At 35.4% G+C, this 20,673-nt stretch overlaps 2 protein-coding genes across 2 annotated transcripts in view; one reads left to right on the top strand and one right to left on the bottom strand.

The window, feature by feature from the left end:
• The window catches only part of LOC149960401 (uncharacterized), a 56,970-nt gene extending 37,848 nt beyond the window's left edge, over window positions 1–19,122 (bottom strand). The window contains exon 1 of the mRNA XM_090179962.1: window positions 19,108–19,122. The gene's annotated coding sequence lies outside the window, so the exon portion shown is untranslated. The remainder of the gene's footprint in view (window positions 1–19,107) is intronic.
• Window positions 676–1,748, top strand: LOC149960402 (uncharacterized). The gene is made up of 2 exons (XM_090179117.1): window positions 676–826; window positions 1,225–1,748. Exons 1-2 carry the CDS (start codon window positions 676–678, stop codon window positions 1,746–1,748), a joined length of 675 nt encoding a protein of 224 aa, XP_090035243.1.
• Window positions 19,123–20,673: the final 1,551 nt, after the last annotated feature.

Below are 20,673 nucleotides of genomic sequence, written 5' to 3'. Positions count from 1 at the left end.
GCCTGGGTGGCAAATGCCGCGGGCCTTGGGCCACGAGAGGGCCCATCGGGCGGGAACGTCATGCCTTGGTCGAAACATAGTTTCAAAATCAAAAAATATACAAAATATAATTTAGTATTTTAGTAACTACTTACTTTACTTACTTTTCGTAAAACGATTTAAAACATAATTTAGACGATCGGGATCCTTTAACTTTAGGCTTTTTTTATAAAGTAGTACTAGGTTAGTTTCGTGATATACTTTTTCGTATGTGTCGGGTACCCGGTTACTACGAATATCATGTAAAAAGGTTTTATGTATACATTTAGCTATTTCTGCGATAACTTTTCCCGCCTTACACAATTTTTTCATCCTCTTTAAAGCGGCTAGTTGTCAGTTGACTCGGTCTTGTTACTTAACTTACTTGTCTATTTGTATCGCAATAATAATAAAAAATATTATAGTGTATGAAAATGATATCATGTCTTACAAAAAAAACAATTAAGTGGAAGTGAGAAAAGAAAAAGGAAGGAGAGGAGAAAGCGTCTAAATTACCTAAAATCAGTGGAGTTTTTTGCACCTTTTGAAGAAACAAGTAAATCGACAGTGAATAAGTGCACTAGAACTACTGAGGAAGAAACAAATAATGATCAGACCAAACGTAACTATGAAGATAATGATTATGATGTGACTACCATGCCGAACATCATCGATTCTTCCGAGAAACCTAATAGCATAGCTAAAGCTAATAGTGATGATACCTGTTTCGAGGTAACTAGCATAAATTCAGAGAAACGTTCTCTTTTTGCTATTCCAATATTAACATCTTATCCAACGGACCGCGGCAGTATTTTGAACGATTAATACAAAGCGATATATTGTTGAAAGGGGACATTGTAGACCGACTGGTCCCTTTGAAATGGACGAAAAAGGTCGTTCCTTTTCCGAAAAATGGTTTTATTTGACATCAAACGTTGTATCGAAAGCTTTGCAATCTACAGACATAGATTTCATAAAGACGGCTAACCTTATAAGTGTGTATGGGTGAACTCACTAGTGTTAGGAATAATTTTAAGGACATGTTAACCGAGGCGAAGGTTATTACGAGGAGCTGGTCCATTCGGCCAGAGTTTGAAATGAAAAGACAAAGGAGGGTAAAAAGACATTTCGACGAATTATGTGAAGATCAGCGCTTAACGGATCCTGAAAGTTATTTTAGAGTTAAAATATTTTATCGAACTTTAGATATTATCATCGATCAGCTTAAATGTCGATTTACTGGTTTAAATGAGATTGTGGAAAGATTTAACGTAATAAAAACGATAAGTTTAAAAAATCTAACCGATACCGAACTTTCGAAAGAAGCTGAGAAACTTGTAAAAGCTTATCCTAAAGATTTATCTAACTCATTTGTACCAGAAATTCTCAGTTTGAGGTGTGCGTTGAAAGAAGATATCCGAAAGGTTTCGACCGTAAAAGAGTTGGCCAATTTATTCATCATAGATAACCACTCTTTGTCTGCCAGTTTCCCTGAACTCTACACGGCATTACTACTTTTTCTAACAATACCAATGACATCTTCCAGTGCCGAGCGCTTATTTTCTGAACTAAAAATAATTAAAAACTATCTGAGAAGTAGCATGAGGCAAGAAAGGCTATCGGGGTTGGCATTGTTATCAATCGAACAAGACACTGCACGTCAGTTAAATACTGATAAACTAATCGATCAATTTGCAGATTTGAAAGCAAGAAAGAAACATTTCACATAATGAAACATTATTATGTGAAAATGAACTTCGTTCTAATCTTCTATTCCTAGACTCTAGTCGAACTGTAGATATCAACTTAAACTAGTAAAAAAATAGTTGTTGAAAGTTAACTACGTACTATTATATATGTTCTGTATCCGTCGTGAATTTTAAATTTTTTGAACTACCGTCAACTTCGTACTATTTTAACAGTGTAAAATATAAAAGTTCAATTTTTAATTAAAGTTTTAATTTTTGCCATATTTCTAGCTATGTATTAGGGGCCCCAAAGAAAAAATTGCCACGGGCCCATCAAATCATTGCTGCGCCACTGGTTTTAGGATTAGAAACTCGACGAGAATGGAAACAATGAAACTATATATATATATAACAACCATTTATAATATGTATATATATGTGCATTAGTGATTTAGAATAAATATAATAAGTAACTATTTGATAAAATGATTGAAGATTTCGCGTTTTGAACTTCAAAGTCGAAATTGAAAAGATGACTTTTATTTGATGTAACAGTTTTGACTATTCCGAGATCCGCGAAACTTGGACGCGTGAACTGCATTGTGGGATGTCGACGAAACGTACAGCCTCGCTGAGAGGGGAAAGTGCCCCTTTGTTAGGTCCGGCGACGAGAGAAAGAGGTTATCTCTCCAGGGGTCCCCTTCCGTCCGTCCCGAGCATAGCTGCACGGGCTCGTCTCAATTTTGAGCCAATTTGTGAGTTTGCGACTGAGTCTTTAAATATTCGAATTATTTTTTGAGCCCGAACCGAGTCCCTTCTAAATTTCAGTAAATCTCGAGCCTCGGGTGAGACCATTCGAAAAAACGTATAACATTTTGAGCACGAGACGAGACCAAGAAATATATTGTCTAATTTAGGAGCTGAGACGAGACCCTAATTGTTTTGAGACGAGACTGAGTCTGAGTCCCAAATATGGTACAAAAAATATCCCGAGTAGAGACTTATCGTAAGAGTTGTTAATGATACGAGCCCGAGACGAGCTCGAGTGAATAAATACGAGCTGAGACCGGTCGCGGATTACTCCCAGTGATGCCAGGTCGCGAAAATGGAATTTCCCTTTCCGACCCTTGAAATTTCCCTTTTTGGACTAAAATCTCCCTAGTTTTCCAAAACACTAAAAAGAATGATATTTTTCGTAAAACAATTACAGGGGACGTTGTAAAACAAAAATAACAAATGTCCTGAAGAAAATAATACTTTTATTTTCATCTCGCAATCTAGGAACAATTTTACCAGTATAAAAATCAGTTTGTACTAGGGATAGGGCGGGGAAAAGTTGTTCGGACTTGTTCCTGTAAGCCAGTTATTTAGCAGACGACTTTCCAAACTGCCAAAAATAAATTGCAGGGGTGCCAGCTAAGGCGAATCCGACAAAATACTTCTGATTGTATTAATTGACTCTTAATAATAAGTCCATTTAATGAAGGTGAGCCATTTTTTATGTTAGCTTTGAATAAAATAATTTCCCCCCTCGAATTTCCCTAGATTTAGCTAAGTTTTGGTAGGATTTACCTTTTCCCTTTTTACCGTATTTAGGGGTAAAAATTTCCAAAGATGTGGGAAATTTCCCTCAATCTGGCATCACTGATTATTCCGCGTCTCAAAATGTTTCTAAATTATTTGTTCGGAGGATGAACTGTTCAATAGTAGCCCACCCTTAAAAAAATAATTGACTGAACCGAATTCTATTGGCTGTTAAGTCGATGATGCGAGTCATGGGACCTTTGCACCCACGTGACCCACGTGTATTTTTGAAAAGTTTGTTTTTAACCGCGCATTTTGCGACTGTTCCGAGCTTTCGTTCATTCGACGGTCAAAATTATAAACGCTTCTGTCGTGTTTATTTTGTAACCTAAGCGGCAGCAGAGGCCTGTGGTTTTTGGAGGTATATTTATTTTTCTAAACAAACTCTACAACGGTACTTTCTATATTTTAACCTTATAATGTTAGTGACAGATGTTATTTTATGTTATAACGCATAAAGTAGATTTAGTTAGTCTCTTAATTTGGAGGAAAAGTGTTAGACATGGCAGTTTTCATATGATCGGATTAGGTATTGGTATTTATTACAAAAACCAGGATATACAAAGGGGAACAAAAAGCGATTGGATCATTAGAGGATACTATACTATAGCATTGGTTTAAATTCAGTAGGGCACAAGACAATGACTTAAAGCTTAAAATTTATTTGTCACGTATCCTGCTATATCTAAAAACCTTGTGAACTCCTCAGTGCCGGGGAGGAGGGGGCAAAATCCCCGGGGCAGTGCTGAAAATCTCCCACCAAGGACTGATAGGAGCCCATCAAAGAGACAACAGGGGGGTTCAAATCAGAAGGATTGAAAACGCTCTAAAGGGCATGCTCGAGGGGGATAACTTGGACAATGTTTACAAGGCGTGGGGGTGCCGAATCATGTTAACTTCGAAGCAGGAGGGGGGGCGGGGGCGCTAACTAAAGGGCTTGCGAGTAACTTTCGCCACGGGCAACAGATTACCTCTGCTTTCAACCGTTTTGTTTTCTTTATTGATAAAAAATATAATTTTTATCTCTAGATAAAAAAGTATGGTTTTCTATAATAATAATCAGCTAGGCTAATACCCAAGGCACCACCTTAGGCCTAAGTCATCAAGCGACTTTTGAAGCCTTTAATTCAGGTGGCCGAGTTACAATGCGTAGGAGCGTGGTGGCAAGCCTTGCATGCCACGTGATCGAGCCAACAGCTCCCTACACTAACTATTACCGTTAACCTAGACAAGTTGTTATGGAAGGGGAAACCGAAGAACTCGGGGGAAAACCCCTTAAACCAGCGCCTGATCAGATCATTCGGGTCACATTTCTAAGATATCCGAAGAACTCCAGTGAGGGCGGGTAATTTTTTAAATATCTCATTCCTTCAAAATCCATAAAAGAGCAACAAGTTTGATAAAGAAGGAATACGTTTCCCTTAACTTTAAATCAAATGGCCAAGGGGCTACTTGAACCAGGCGCCAAGTACTTTCCAACGATCTTTTTGTCGACTGATAAAATGTGCTCAATTGCTATTTTAGGTGATTTTTTAGTATAAAAGGCGTTAAAAGGGCGTCATTCAACGGCAGTTCGACCAGCCAGTGGCGGGCGGCGCTAGAACTGCTGGGTAGGCACAGAGTTTGGAGGCCCCTTACAAGATTAGAGGTCCTATTTTTTAATAAAATTATTTTAAATGGAAACGAAATATTTAAATTTAATTAATTAAATATATAATATATAAGGTGCAACATTTAAGACGCAATTCAACGGAAATATAAGATGAATAAAATTATGTCACGCTATTCAAGACACAATTTAACTGAAATATAAGGTTCACTTTTAAAATATATAGGTCTACCTTTTGGAAATGTAGGACTAGCTACCTTTTGGAAATATAGGCCTATCTTTCGAAAATATAAAGTGAATTTTTGAAATATAGGCCTATCTTTCGAAAATATAAAGTGAATTTTTGAAATATTGACCTGCCTTCTAAAAATATCAGGCTACCTAATGAAAATATAAACTAAAAAGGTAGCCTATATTTCAATAAGAAGTAGTTCCAGTGGCCCAGACGAAGAGAAAAAATCATTACGACCAAAGCTCTCATAAACCCTCCTACGAAGCCCCTTTAAAAAAAAAAAAATTGGGACCCATCGCCTCGCCCACACAGGGCCGTCTTTAGGTTTCGCCACCCCTGGACTAATAATATCTGGCGCCCTTTTTTAATTTTTATTTTAGTATATATGTATTTTTTGAAAAGAATACTTTTTATTTTATAAACACATTTAATTAAAATGAGACAACCTGCGCGTTTTATAAGCACCGTTTTCAACTGATTTAGCGCGTCGTAACTCGTACGGCCGGAACTTTATATATAATAACGTTGGTATTTTCTTTAAAGTTAACCCTACATGTACATTTATTGTTGTTGTATATTTCAGTTGCATTTTGTCGTCAGATAAGAGCGTCAATATGTTCAGACCATAGACCGAGGAACCTTTCTTAATCTATGTTCAAACCCTGTAATTCAATTTATCATATATTATGATTCACTATGCCACTTTTGATATAGTCATATATTGTTTTAATTAGGTAATTTCTTTCTAAACTACTCATTATTTAACTTCATCCGCACAAAACGAGCGAGTTTATAAACTCCAATAAAGCTACATTGGGCTGACTAAAATTTCGACACAAAAAATTCCATCTCAATTTAGAGGTTTTCCATTGTCTTAAATAAATATGTTACTAGCCAATAGTGTGACTAATTTTTCCTCAATCTTAAAGGAACCTATAACGATTTTCTGTAGACAAATTTCTTGGTTGTCTATAGTTTTAAGAAAAGTCAATTAACGGAAGCTCAACGGTAGTCTCTTCATTGTTTCCATTTTTGTAAGGGTTTTTAAAGGTATAATTTCTTATCCTCGCTGGCTTTTGTATATTTATATTATTTTCGTAATGAACGAGCTATTTTTATTGAAAACAACGTTAAAATCACCCATTATTATTATTTTTCTTGTGTTGAAATTTCCCATACAATTCACGATGTGTTCACACGCGTTAACAAATCTTTCAGAATTAGCCGTATGTGGTCTATATAAGATACAATTTCATTGGATTGGTCTATTTTTATTCCGTATGATTCTATATCATTTGTGAACATAGAAATGTCTCTACTTATTTCACAATCTCGGTCTCCTACTCCAAAAACTTGATAATTTGGAATATATAAAGGCAAGTTATGCCGAAACCATGTCTCCACCAATGCAAAAATGTCGTTATTCTCAGTTATTTCAGTTTTTGACTGCGCGATAAGCTTATCAAAGTTATGATTCGCAATTCCCACATTAGAGTGAACTCCGTGCATTCAATCTATTCTTTTTGTTTAACTTTGTTTTTTTCTTCGTCAAAAAAGTACTTATCTGATCCTACTTGGACTACGAAGTTTGAGATGAATTTTGCGTTGGAATTTGGATTTTCATTGATAAACTGGCGCGAAAAAATCTAGCCTTGTCTTGTTTAACGGTGCAGTCTTGGCTTATAAATAACTTTGTAGGCTTCAGCTTGTAGACGTTGCGTAGTATTTCTATTTTGGTATCCGCATCGGGTAGTTTAATGACTATTTTTCTTGGCGTCTGATTCTCCATTCTAAACACTTGATTTGGCGAGATTCTTCCCGTCCAACCCAGAAGGTCAGTTAGCACATCTTGGACTGCATTTGCTAAATTCACGAGTTACCTGGTTTTGGAAATAAGGTAGTGAAACGCGAACACTTCAATTTAAATACATTTTTAGACAAAACTAATTTTTCAAGTCACCAGATTTTGGAAATAAAGTATGGAAACGTCAACACGTTAATTTAAATTAATTTTTAGACAAAACGAATTATTTGAGTTACCTGGTTTTGGAAATAAGAAATCGAAACGTGAACACATTAATTTAAATTAATTTTTAGACAAAACAAATTTTTCGAGTTACCCGGTTTTAGAAATAAATAGCGAAACGCGAACGAGTTAGATGGCGCCTGTATAAACATAGAAAGTACTTGTGCTACGGCATCAATATTTTCAGAACAGATTCACTCCGGTAAGGTTTATTAGACTAATAAAATTCGGCTGACCTGGAAAAATGTCTTCAAGGTCATTCGAAATGTATCTCGAGAACCGTTATGTTTTGCAGCTCAGTTTCAATTCAAACGTGTGCACGATCACTTTTGTTTATTTCATTTTAGTACAATAAACCTCTATCACTAATCACATTCGAGTCAAATTTCAAATATTTAACTTTTACCATTAATAGCAATGACTGCTGGTAGCCTTGTTTACGTTCAGACAATTGCCGATTTGGTAAAGTGGAAGATATCAATTTCTTCATACAAATGAGCTGAATTCGATGGGGGACATTTGTACGGCTACCAGAGAGGCACTACCACACCAAAACCCCATAAATAAATTTAAAAATTAAGCGCAAATTAACTTATTACCTAAATAAAAATAATTTAATTTATCGCCTAAATGAATAATTAGGCATCCTGGTCAATTATTTTTACCGCTATGGGTCGTGCATAGGGCTCGGAATCGAATATCCATTATCCTAAAATATTTATAGTTTTTTGGAGAATTTCTTTAAGGATACCCTTACAAAAATATTTGGCTGTAAATTAGCTGCGCATACGCTGTATCAAGGATGCCAGGCAGTAAATTGGCTATAATTCCGCTGCACTGTACTGCAGCCCATTTCGAGTCAAATTTCTGTTAAAAAAGGAACTGTAATTTGGCTACATAGGCTGCAATATCTGTTTAAAGTCTGCACTAGAACTGCAAAAGCAGCTAATTATCTGCAAGGCGTTTCCCTCTTTCTGAAAAGTCGCTGAAAAAGTAGCTTAACGGCTGTAGCAACGAAATTACTGTTTTTCGACTGCAACTTGCCTAGATAAAATTTAGCCATGGGAATTTTGTAGATTGCAACTTAGCTGGAATTAAAGTCAATAAAACAAGTGAATAATGTGGCTGCATCTAAGCTACTTATTCAGCCGCAAGTCTGCATCACACCTGTTTATTGGATGCAGCTTCATTGCAGTCAGAAAATGAATGCTGTAATTGGGCTAAACCTCGGCTACTAATTCAGCTAGGTTCAACAACTGTGAATATAAGTTCGCCATGTTTCAGAATCTTAAGTGTCTTTAAAAAAGGAAATATTTCAATTTTGTAAACTAATTTTATTGTAAAATAAGTTCATTGGTCTACAACATAATTATTCGCAAAATGTTTTATTCACTTTCAATTACATTGACAAGATCGCAAATATATAATTTTCCATTTCCTGATGAAATTTGAATTAAAAAGCACGGTGATATTAGATTTTTGAGAGGGATTAATTGGTTTACAGCATATAGATCATTATAATAGCGTTTTACTTCTTTAATGTGAACAGAGAAATCGCCAAAAGATCCTAATTGAAATTGTTGGTTTTCTCTTATCTCCAAAATTTTCACATAAGCAAAAAATTCAAATTTACAATTGAAACAAACGTTTTCGTGATTATCACATTGTCTAAAATGTTTCAAAAAATAGTTAATTTGCCCATAGTAAGTTTGATTATCTAACATAAATTTAACTTTAGAAGAATCATGCTTTAATACAGAACCTCTAGTAAAGCTGTTGTATACAAATTTTTTCACTTTTAATTTGTTAAATATTTTAATTTTCCCGATTTCGTCAATATTATCTAATAATGCAGTCCTTAGATCACCAGGGATTCGATCTGTGATATTTTTATACGCGCCAAGAGAGAAAATGGAATCAGAAATTTTTTCTACTATTTTAAACGATTTAGTACAACTAAGCATAGATTTGCAAAAGTCTTTTACACGAGATCCATCATTTAATTTATCTAGTATGGTGGGTTGGTTCAATATATTTGCCATGGCACAGGAAATTTGAATTTCTGGTTGTTGGGTTCCATGCACCATTTTCATTAATTTACCATTTATATCTTCAAATGGGAAATTTGAAGACACCCAGGGTGGCCCCAAATGGTAAACATCGTCTGCTATGTGTAGCAATTGATGTATAACTGCGGTCATAAATTCAAGTCCATACAGTTGTTGAAATTTATAAACATATTCAACAAATAACTTATCAGCAAGATCTAAGTCTCTTAAGCTGATAGAATCCTGACTAACAATAAATGTTGCTGTTACCAGGAGAATATGATGGTCCAAAAATAGTTTTGGTAAAATGTCACTAAGCAGTGGTACCGAATAATACAAAAGAAATTTTTTTAGCTCCGACGCTTTCCAGTAATGCAAATCGCGAAGGCTTCTTGGGGTCCTTTGAACAAAGTTTGGTGGAGTAAGATTTAGCAATCTGTTGCTTATTTCATCCTTAAATCTTGATAAGGAAAATGCACGATTGCTATGCTTTCCATCAAACCATAATCCTAGTAATTTTTTTGTAACACCAAGATAAATGTTGTGCATAATATCAACAGCTGTTGATATTATGATGTCGGGGACTAGTAGCGCGAGGACTGACGGATCTTTTATTCCATTCACTATTTGTTTTTCTGCTGTTGCTATTTGTGCTTCCTGCATCGTTTCCATATGGTTTCTTCTGGGTCCTTTAAAATTTTCTTTTTGAATGGATAAACGTGTTTATGTCCCCGATTAGCTGTTAAATAAGTTTCCCCTCTTTGTTTACATTTTGCGCAGCCATATGCACCATTAAATTGGTGCATATTCAACACTAAAGATTTTGCGGGTAGATCACAAGTACCACATAAAACAATCCCTTTCACTAAAACTGGGTTATTTTGATTTGAAATATTAATATTTATTCCGGCCCTTAAATCGGAGAGAGATTCATGAAATTGTTTTAAATAGTAGTTCATATTTGGCTTACCTTTACCGAACCAAATACCACAAATTATCATGTTTTCTGTAAGCGATCTTTTTTGTGGAGGTAATTCGTTTATCCTCAAATAAAATGGCCCAATAGAAAAATTTGAGGAGTTAAAAAGTGAAACACCATCTGTATTCCACATAAAAGATAAATTTGACGGAACTGATAATAAACCCTCTTTTACGTGCTGTTTGTACAAATTTCCATCATATATATCTTCTATGTTGTTTTGGTTTTTTTTTCTCGGTTAAATCTATACTGTAAATCTTCGTAAAAGCCATCTCTAGAGAAAAGGGTACGCAACTGTGATATAATTGGTATTTCGATAAACAAAGAAGCGTCAACTTGAAATGATCTCTTCCTCAAGCATCTTGTACACACATTATCTTTGGGCAATGCAGTTAAACATATGTTACAGTATTTATGAATTTTAACCGGGAATTGGCAGTTTGAAAAATATTTCTTGAATAAATAAAGGGTAGTGGTTAAAGAGTTTGGTGCTAAACAATGAATGTTAATAAGAATTAGCAGGTCGGTCAAAGCGGAACCTGTTAACGAATGTCGCATTGCAAATAGCAAAATGGCAAACATGCTCTCACTTAGTGACAAATTCAATCCTGCATAAAGAGGTTCATCATTTGGATCTTCATCGGCAATATCGTCTTCAAATACACCAATTGAATCCACATTCGATACATCACTCAGACTACCATCATCGTCTGTGTTCATGTTTTCATTCATTTCATTGCCATTAGGAGCGTCTTCATTGCCATTAGGAGCGTCTTCATTGCCATTAGGAGCGTCTTCATTGCCATTCGGAGCGTCTTCATTGCCATTCGGAGCGTCATAATTAACATTTACAACGAAATCATTGTTGGCATTCGCATTTTTTGGAAATTCATTTGGCCCATTTTCATTGGAGCTTGTACTGGAATCTTCAGATTCATCACTTAAACTCTCTTCATCAATGTTAACTTTTCTATCTGGCATACAATGAGCTAGTCGTTTTTTAATTCTTTGTTTAGTGGAACGAGGCATACATCGAATCGGTCTTTTATTTAGCAAATACGTTCTGTACCTATTGCTTAGATTTTGATCCATTCCGGTATTTATACTAATTACAGACTATAACATTTCCTAAAGCGGATAAACGTTCTTCAGCCCTTTGGATTTTCACACTATATCTGGCAGTGAGTTTCGATTGTGTTGTAATTCTTGATTGCCTAAAAACATTATTCAGCAGTTTAAGATACTTTTCATTCAGCATTAGATTAACATTTAAAAGAACTATACTTACAATTAAACAGCTTCTAAAATCTTTAAACTTTTTAAAACTTTTCCAATTATTCAAATATCAAAAACGGTGAGCCTCAGCCTAGTTCCTAATGAGAAACCCAATGCTTCCAAAGTTCCACTCTGGGAAATTTTAAATTCCCATTTTTCGTATTAGGTAATAATAAAATTTCCTTATTTCATTTTTAAATGTAAAGAAATTGTACAAATGTTAAAAAAGCATCTATTTTAGCGAACAAGAAGCGAATAAAATATTAAAAGTCTTGTATAATTAAAATGACGGACTTTGCATTTCAATTTTTTATAGATAATGAACTACAAAATAAATGGAAGCACTGAAGCTACCTTTATTTTTCATCAGTTCTGAATCTTGAACTGCTATTATGGGGGGAAAAACCATCAGTTCAATTCTTCACCCTAAAAATCATTCACTAAAATTAAAAAAATAATTTAAATTCCACGCGAAGTTTCTTATAAATTTATAATATTTATAAACGATTCAAGAAAATAATATATTTATGCATAAAAACATAACTTAAAAAAAGCAGAAACCGAAAAAAAACCCGCATAAAAAAGTATATGGTAGCACTGAAAACAAGTTTTATCGCTCCTTTTATGAGTCACTGTGGACGCACTGCATCAGCATTGTGATCGTGGTTGGTGATAATTGAGCATTTAAAGTCTACAAAAATTATTTAAGCGCCTTTAATTTAAGCTAAGAAATGGATAAAGTTTCCCTTGACGTTCAAGACCTTGTAAATCTTAGCAATTCGGTTAAAGTTCAAGCCAATGCAAAGAAAAATTGTTCTACAACATGTGCCACCAAAAATTTGCAAGGCTTAGGTAAAAAGAAATCAGTAACACGTGCCATAATCTACTGGGTAGAACAAAAGAAAACCACAATTTTACCTATTACCGCCGTGAAATGCAAAGCAAAAAGATTCGAAGGAGCGCGTACCCAAATATCGTACGGAAATAAATTGTATGACGGTGTTATTATGAAAATATCAAGTAAGTTCAATTTAAATTCTTTAAAAACTTTTAGAATCTGCTAATCCTTATACTATGAACAAAATACTAGGCGACCTTCAATATTTAAAAAATGAGGAAATCGAAATAGATCTTAAAATTTGCCAGGAGTCAATAGAGAATACTGCAGTTAAGGATAAAAAAATCAGAAAAGAAAGCCTGAATCAAATGGATCCATTAAAGGCGGAAAATTCAAGAAAAGTCAAGAGATTGAAACCGCTCAGGCTAGAGATGAAGTAAATAAAATGGTTTTGAGTATGCCTTCAATAAGCGACCAATGGAATCCTCAAATTTCGTCGCTTGGAAACAGTAGTCAAACTAAACCTCAATTATCCGTGTTGGAAACTAGTAGTGCTCAATTTTCGTCCCTGGAGATTGATAGTCAATCCAATCCTCAAATTTTGCTGCTGGAAAATAGTCATACCAATCCTCAAGTAGGTTAATTTTCCTTTATAAGAAAACCATGAATATATTCAGATATTACAAGAAGTATGACACTAATATTAAATAGTCAATACTAATATGAATTATAATCTGCTAAGCTAATAACTAAATAAGTCATCTTGCGACTTGTAAAATCTTATTACTGGAAACCGGGGTAAAATGCATAGGAGGGTGGTGGACAGCCTTTCATGGGAAATTAGTTAATCCAACAGCTTCCTACTCTTGCTGCTAACTTTAACCTTAGCATGTTTTATACACTTAGGGGAAACCGAAGAATAAACTATTAATAATTAACTAAGCCATTTCTGATTCAATTTGCTGAGCCTTTAGCCTGTACTGTTGCCACCGGTAATTAAGGCATTAGAAGTCGCAAGCTGACTTGGGCCTGTGGTGGTGCCTAGGGTATTAGCCTAGCTAATTATTATTATTATTATTATTATTATATTTCCATTGCTGGGCCCCCACTCTAATTTTTAGTTTTTTTATAGGAAAAATAGGTTTATATTTCTAAAAATATAGGACTTTATAGGACTATTTTTAAAACTTATAGGATTTGGTTATTTACTAACATTTTCAATAAAAAAATATATATTTAGCGAAATAAACCTTTTATTTCCAATTAAAAATAGAAACAGTTTAACCATTTTATCACAAAAGTCAGAAATGGTCGTCGGCATAGTGTAAATGAATATCGCCGAACTACTTAAGAACGAAATAAATAATAGCATTAAAGCGAAAACAATGTATACATAAAATTAAATAAGACATTTCTAATGTAATTATATGACATTTTTCGTGACCTTTCTGGCTCACAAAAATGCCGGGGGGCAATGCCCTTCTGCCCCATTCTAATGACGTCCCTGACTACAGTCCATGCTTAATATGCCGTCGTCATGTATTTCGCTGTAGCAAATATAGTTACGACGTTGTTCTAACGAATACTAGTTGTTATTTAGGGCTCGTGTGAACTACATTTAGTAAAATAGCATTGAAACGGTAAAACCGTTTTATTAGCTAGTTTAAAATGTACTATCGAATCGCTTTCGTCAGTCGTGTGACCGTGGCTACAGAGTAACAAAAAAGTATCCTAGCTCCAAACGACTAATTTCGCGACAGTGTCCGTAAGTCGCCATTTTCACAAACAGTTTATTAAAATATAAAATACGTGCCCAAAAACGCCTGGAAATCTCTAGTGAGTCTAGAATATCATCAAATAACAATTATTTTTTTAACATGTTACCGATAACTATACTTTTTTACTTGTATTTTACATTCTTACCTTTTTATCGATTTTCTCTTGTTCTAGTTTAGAATGCTATTTTGGTGGATTTTAGAAAATTTTGGGCACCTACAATGTTAAGGCTTGCGCCCTTTTTTCCCCATATTTTATTGCGCCCTTTCAGTTTTCAGGTCGGGCCATAGCCCACCTGGCCCTATCGTGCGCACGCCTATGGTACTCTGTCTTTCACTGGAAGTAGGCTGACTGAATGGCACACTGTATTGCAGTAAGAGGGCCCCCAAAATCTCCCTAAAAGGGGCCCCAAATTGATCTAGAAAAGGTCTCAAAATTGTCCCAAGATATAAAATTATTTATAAATGAAACAAATGTAGATATGTATTAGTAAATAAAACCAGTTCAGTTATATTTGGACTCGTTATACTGTTGTTAGAACTTTTATGTTCGTCATTTACATCACTACTTTAGTTTATCGAAGAATTTCGTTGAGAAAAGGGGGGTCCCGGGTCGGGGGCCCATTTATTTAGTTTACCTACCCTTGCCTGGGCGACCGCCCGGCTTGCCCCCCCCCCCTAAGCACGGCCCTGGAGACTGGAGACCTCTAGTCGTTATGGAGACTGGAGACCTAGGAAGGCTCGTGGAAGCTAGTCGGTATAGTCTAAGCGCTCCCTACTAAACCACAGAGGCTATACTCCCGTTAACTCACAACACATATTCTAATATCGAGCTTGACTCTTGGTTTGTTATGGGTCAAATATACATTTAGGTACGTAATGTTACGTATTATTGGGGGTTTACTTTAGCGGTTTTAAATATTATGGGTGATCTTTGACTTTATCTTTTTTTGGGGTTCGTAACGTAAGGGCGACATTTAAACAATCAAAACGGGAGGGGCAATTGTTTTCACAATGTCCCTCAACATGTTTTTGGTTTATTGGGCTACGGCTGGTTTTGATCCAGGTGATGGGGTTTATGAATGGTTTTCTCCGATACGATTGGACTTGATTTCTTTCTGGCGTTCCTGGGATTCTTTCGAGATACTGTGTATGATGAAGAAGCGATGAAACCGGAATTAAAGCACAATTGGTGAGCTGAGCTTGATGGAAGCTTTTCGAAACAAAGACACGTTCTTCAGAGGGGTCGGACACTTGCCATTATTTTGTACGGGATTTCGGGATTTCGTAGAGATTTTGGCGATTTTATCACTACTTTTTGAAGTAATTTTGAGATTTAAATGTTAATTTACCATAGAGAGAGTTAAAAGATTTTGCGATTTTAGACAAAGTGTATGGGATTTTGGTAAATGTCCGACCCCTCGCGTTCTTCATTGAAAATTTTTGGGGATCACACAACTACCCGATGCGCAAAGGGCATCTTTTAGAGCTATTTAATTGTGCACGCTGCATCATTTAACTTTGGGGGGAAATCACGGACCTGGTTTTCCTCTGGCCTAGCGTCTCTTCTTTCTGCTTTTCCAGATGTCTCTCGGTTTATTGTTCTCTTGTTTCTCTAGAATCAATTTATCTCGGTCCCATTTCTTGAGCCAGAAACTGAACCGGATTTTAGGTTCTTCCATAGACAGTATATATCCCTGATGAGACGGGAAATCATCTACCTTCCAGTGCATTAACGTCATGGTTTCTCTCACCAACGATCTGTTTTTGAAAGAGAGGGGAACTTACGTAAACCTAAAAGTGTTTCAAATGACATTGAAATCTCCCATTTTTAAACTACAGCCGTCTTTATTCAGTTTGGAGTTGACCGGAAAGTGACTGTGGTGGGGTTTAAAAACCAGAGCGTATTCTCGTCCTATTAGGGATAAAAAGTTTAAAAACTGTCTATGGTTCTTCTCCTTCATTTCAATCATCTGTCAGTTTCGTTCTCGTTTTATTTGGGGAGGGTGGAAATGTTAAGAACCGGAAGCGTAAGCTGGGATGTAATAGTTACTTGTGGTTCTGACAGGATTGACCAAAGAGGTAAGTTTCCTCGCAGACTTTGTTATACCTAAAGGGACGGGTTATCCAGCAAAAAATTCGCTTACCGCCCACTTAGCGGAGTGAAAACTAGTTGGCGTTTCAAGGTCACTGCTTTTGTATTTTGAAAAAAATGGCCTTGAATAGCGACTTGGCAGCATGACGTATATTACCTATTAGTAAGAGTTTTTTTTTTTTGAGATACACGAACATCGCTGTCGACCCGAGGCCTTAGACACCAGCACACACACAATAACTGATTAATCAGGGTGAGATATGTGTAACGGCCACGCCAACGGGGGGATACGTGGGGATAGGGGTGGTGACACCCGTGGCGGAAGTATCCCGACCACCCGTTGGGGGATTGGTAGTCGTCCTCACACGGCCATCCACAAACTCTGCCTCCCGGACGCCTGGGATTACAGGAGTGAGCCACTACTCCCGGCTATTAGTAAGAGTTGGGTGGTTGGGTTCGAGGGGCTAACCACTTCCTTAAATTATGTACACCGATTACAGCGACTACAGCCTTTGGTAGTGCTAAATCTGTAATCGATTACGTAATCACTATAGTACAGTCAAAGCTACGGGCTTGTACACCGATTACGGATAGTGGTTGGACCCAACCTAGCTCTTTAAGACATGGTAAAACCCAGTCTCCGAAACGAAGCGCAAGATTTGCTTCGCCGAAATGTTGGAAAGATCGATCGTTTCCAGCGTATGCATACCAAGATGCTCAAACCTTTGAGCCGCATAAAATCACAGACACAAAGGCAGTAGCGGCGCCAGGATTTTTGGGGAGGTAGGCCAACCATTTGGAGGCCCCACCAAAATTATGGAGCCCCCCCACAATTTTTTCAAATCCGTCCATGTGGATTATTTAATTTTTTTGAAGCAAGTGGGGAAATATTTGGGTAAAATGAGTACGCGACGAAAAATTAGAGTTAATTATGAATTTAAACATGACTAAAAACTGAGTGTGTGTTGATCCTTTTTTGTGTACCGATAACACTTAACAAATGAGTGGTTATTTATTTTTTCTACGACTGAATTACAGTCTATCAATTTACATTCATTCCTTCGGTACTTCGCATGTACATCCGTTACATCGGAATTTACAACTTTACGAAAATGAATGTACGTAGGTACACTAACATTGTAAGTAAAGTAAGTTTAAGAACCAAAAATTTGTAAAGATAAAGTTAAAGATACAATTTCGATATAGTAGCGCTCGCGAAAAATTAAAACTAAAAAATAAACTACTGTCAAAGAAAAGTTACTCGTACCTTTGAAAGGAATAAAAACAGCAGTGTCGTTAAGTGAAACATTCGCGTTGAATATTGGAAAATTAATAAATAAATAAATTATTTCGCAAACAAATTACAGAATTTTTTTATATTAAATAATTTGGAAGCCCATATATTAATTTTTGGAGGTCCCTTAAGACGACTTTTGGAGGGCCCTACCACAATTTCAAGTAGGTCCAGGCCTACCCCGGCCTATTGCTGGCGCCGCTACTACACAAAGGACATCCTTTCTTATTTATTTATAATATATATGATGAAAAAACTAAAACCACAGCCCATCCCTTAAGTAATTATATACTGTTCTTTTCCTGCGTAATATTATGAAAATGGTTTTATGAAAAATATCGTTTATGAGTAATCTAGTTAAATATTAAAACGAAACTAAATTATAAATAGAAACAGATGAGAGGAGGAACTAACGCCAAAGATTCTTTTCACGTCTTATCGCCCAAATGGAAATAAAAGTAGCACAAAAATCGCCCTGCCAAATCTCAACTGTGTTTCCAGCGAGTTTGCGGGCCAAGAAATCAAGAATAACACATTTTTATCACCGAATTGTCAACGATATAATTGTAATTTTCAAAAGGAGCCCAATCAGGCGGCAGAATTTTCTAACTGGCAGCGCTGACTAACAACACCCAACTGTTTATTTTTCTCGACGGACCTTGAACTACCGAACCCCCCAAAAATTGGAAGATTCGAAACCACTTTCTGACGCCAGATGTAGGCAAAGCGTAAAAATCCCTCCTCCCCTCCTCAAAAAAAACTTTTTTCTCTGGGTCTCTTTTGCATACTTCGGCACATGGAGAATCCTCCCCTCACAGATCCTCCAATATTTCAATCCGGCCTAAAAGTCCCCACCCAGCCCAAGCTAGAGGGGGGGGGGGTTATGGGGCAAGTAAAAACAACATTTTATCTCGTTCTCTCTCGGAAAGGGAGTCAGGGACTCTCGCCGCAGTGACCAAACGGGACTGTTGCTTACAAGTTTTGTTGCGGGGTTCTCATTTTGTCGACGGTTTTTCCAAAATAAACTTTATAGTTAATCAACAATTTCGAAGACCTTGCTGATTTCATTGGTCTTCGACTGCTGTTTTCTTCACAAAGATTAAGGGTTAAAGAGTCATCTTTTTGTTTCGTGAGTATTTTATGCTTTTTTCATTTAACGCCTTCCTAAGGTGGGGCGAGTTTTATTCTATTTAAAATATTGTTGATGGAGCTGGCGCAGTCCTGTTCGATGTAGTTCCAACAATTGAGATTACGCGCTTATTTATTGCGCATTTTTAGAATTACGTCCTGACAATTTAGATTGCTTAGCGTATTTGTTTTAGTTGGTGAGGGATGTAGTAGCTTTGCCGAGATTCCGCGGCTGTGCCGAATATCAAATAACGCTCACGTGGGGAAGCGCGAACAAGGTGTACGAAAGCCTTTGTAGAAATTATTACCGCTCGGGGATTTTGGCATCGTTGCCATACGTACGTACTATTATTTTGAGAGCGTACTTTATAGCGTCGGTCCCAAAAGGTGTTCCGCGGAAGCCTGGGGTTCCGATCACTCGCAGCGCAGCCATCTTTGTTTGTGTCCAGAGTCTTTTAAGAAAAGTAAAAAAATAAGTTATTAAATACTTATTGTTGTTACGTTGCTTATGGACTAACCAAACAAAAAGAAGAAAACTGTTTATTCCTTATTTGCATTAGAGAAAATATTTGAATTATTTGAATTTTTTTATTCGGGAAAATACACGTCTGAAAATATGTTGTAAAAAACTATTTGTCATATGAATGTATGTACATTGAATATTCGTAAAACATTATTTATTAGATAATAGTCGGAAATATTTTTTAAAAAGTATTTACTAAATAACGTTCCCACAAAATATTTGATTATTTGGCAAATAAATATGTCTAAAATATTTGGCTCTGTCAATCGACGAATAAATATTTTGTTATTTAATAATTTATTTAAATAAAATTTTATCCAAATAATGCCCATCTCTGTCCGGATCCTGCCTAAATTCACCACTTCTATAGTTAATTTAGTTTAATTATTTCATAATATATTTATTTTAATTATTCTAAAGTATAATTATTTTAAATATTTTATTGTAAATTTACTTTGATTATTTTGTAGTATATTTATTTTATGAATATATAGTTCATCTATTTTAATTTTTTTTCAAGGTATATTCATTATAATTGTTTTAAAGTATATTTATTTAAATTGGTTCATGGTATATTTATTTAAATTTTTTATGGTATATTTATTTAAAATTTTTATGGTATATTTATTTAAATTTTTTATGGTATATTTATTTAAATTTTTTATGGTATATTTATTACAATTATTATATACTATAAAATTAAAATAAATACTATATTGGTTTTATAGTTAAAATATTATAGTTATAAATATTATAGTTATAAATATTATAGTTATAAATATTATTGTTATTAATATTATTGTTATTAATATTATTGCTATAAATATTATGGTTATTAATATTATTGTTATTAATATTTCGTTATTTCTTCTATTGTTATTTAGGCTATTGATATTTTTGCTATTGCTATTTTTGCTTTTGCTCTTTTTGCTATAGCATTTCGAATGCCGAATATAAATTGAGTGTCATCATAAGTAACGTAATAATAATTATAGCTTTACGTATGTTCATTGGTGAGACAGGGTAAATTATATTTTTAGTTCGTTCTGATTATTTGTCAACTAGATTTTCGGTTGCATAAACTTATTTTATATTTAAGTTACATTTGAGGCCAATGGGCTTAAAAAGGGGTAAGGACATATTATCTTGTTTTTCAATGATTTGTAACAGGGCGGCTCAACAATAATAGTCGTGTTAATTATAGCATTTCCGACGCGAAACTTATTTGCAATTTGAAAAAAGCTATTCTTAGCTCTATATCTATACTGAACATTTTCAAACTTTATTTTTTTGTATTTGTTTTCCTTAAAAGGAACTCAAGATAAGCTTTATAGAGGAAATCAAACGGGATCCAGAAAATCTAGATAAGATGAAGCCGTTTATTCGAAATGAAGCCGACGTTAATGATAGAGATGAATCCGGAAGGACTCAGTTGTCATTGGCGGTTCGCAGAGATCTTTACGACGTTTGCAAGGACCTCCTGGAAAACGGAGCGAAAGTAAATAAGGTGGACAACGATGGTTGGTCTCCTTTACGTTGGGCTGTCCTTCATGATCACATA

This window comes from Leiobunum rupestre, chromosome 1 (genome assembly GCF_980474605.1).
Source record: "Leiobunum rupestre chromosome 1, qqLeiRupe1.1.hap1, whole genome shotgun sequence".
Classification (NCBI taxonomy): Eukaryota; Metazoa; Arthropoda; class Arachnida; order Opiliones; family Sclerosomatidae; genus Leiobunum; species Leiobunum rupestre.
Note: the sequence above shows the minus strand (reverse complement) of the source record. Positions and strands in the feature narration are given on the sequence as shown.

Excerpts from the sequence above, each read along its gene's own strand:
- LOC149960402 (XM_090179117.1), top strand. The coding sequence starts at position 676 with ATGCCGAACATCATCGATTCTTCCGAGAAACCTAATAGCATAGCTAAA. Across the intron at positions 827-1,224 it reads TTATCCAACGGACCGCGGCA|ATATTATCATCGATCAGCTT; the intron begins GTATTTTGAACG and ends ATCGAACTTTAG.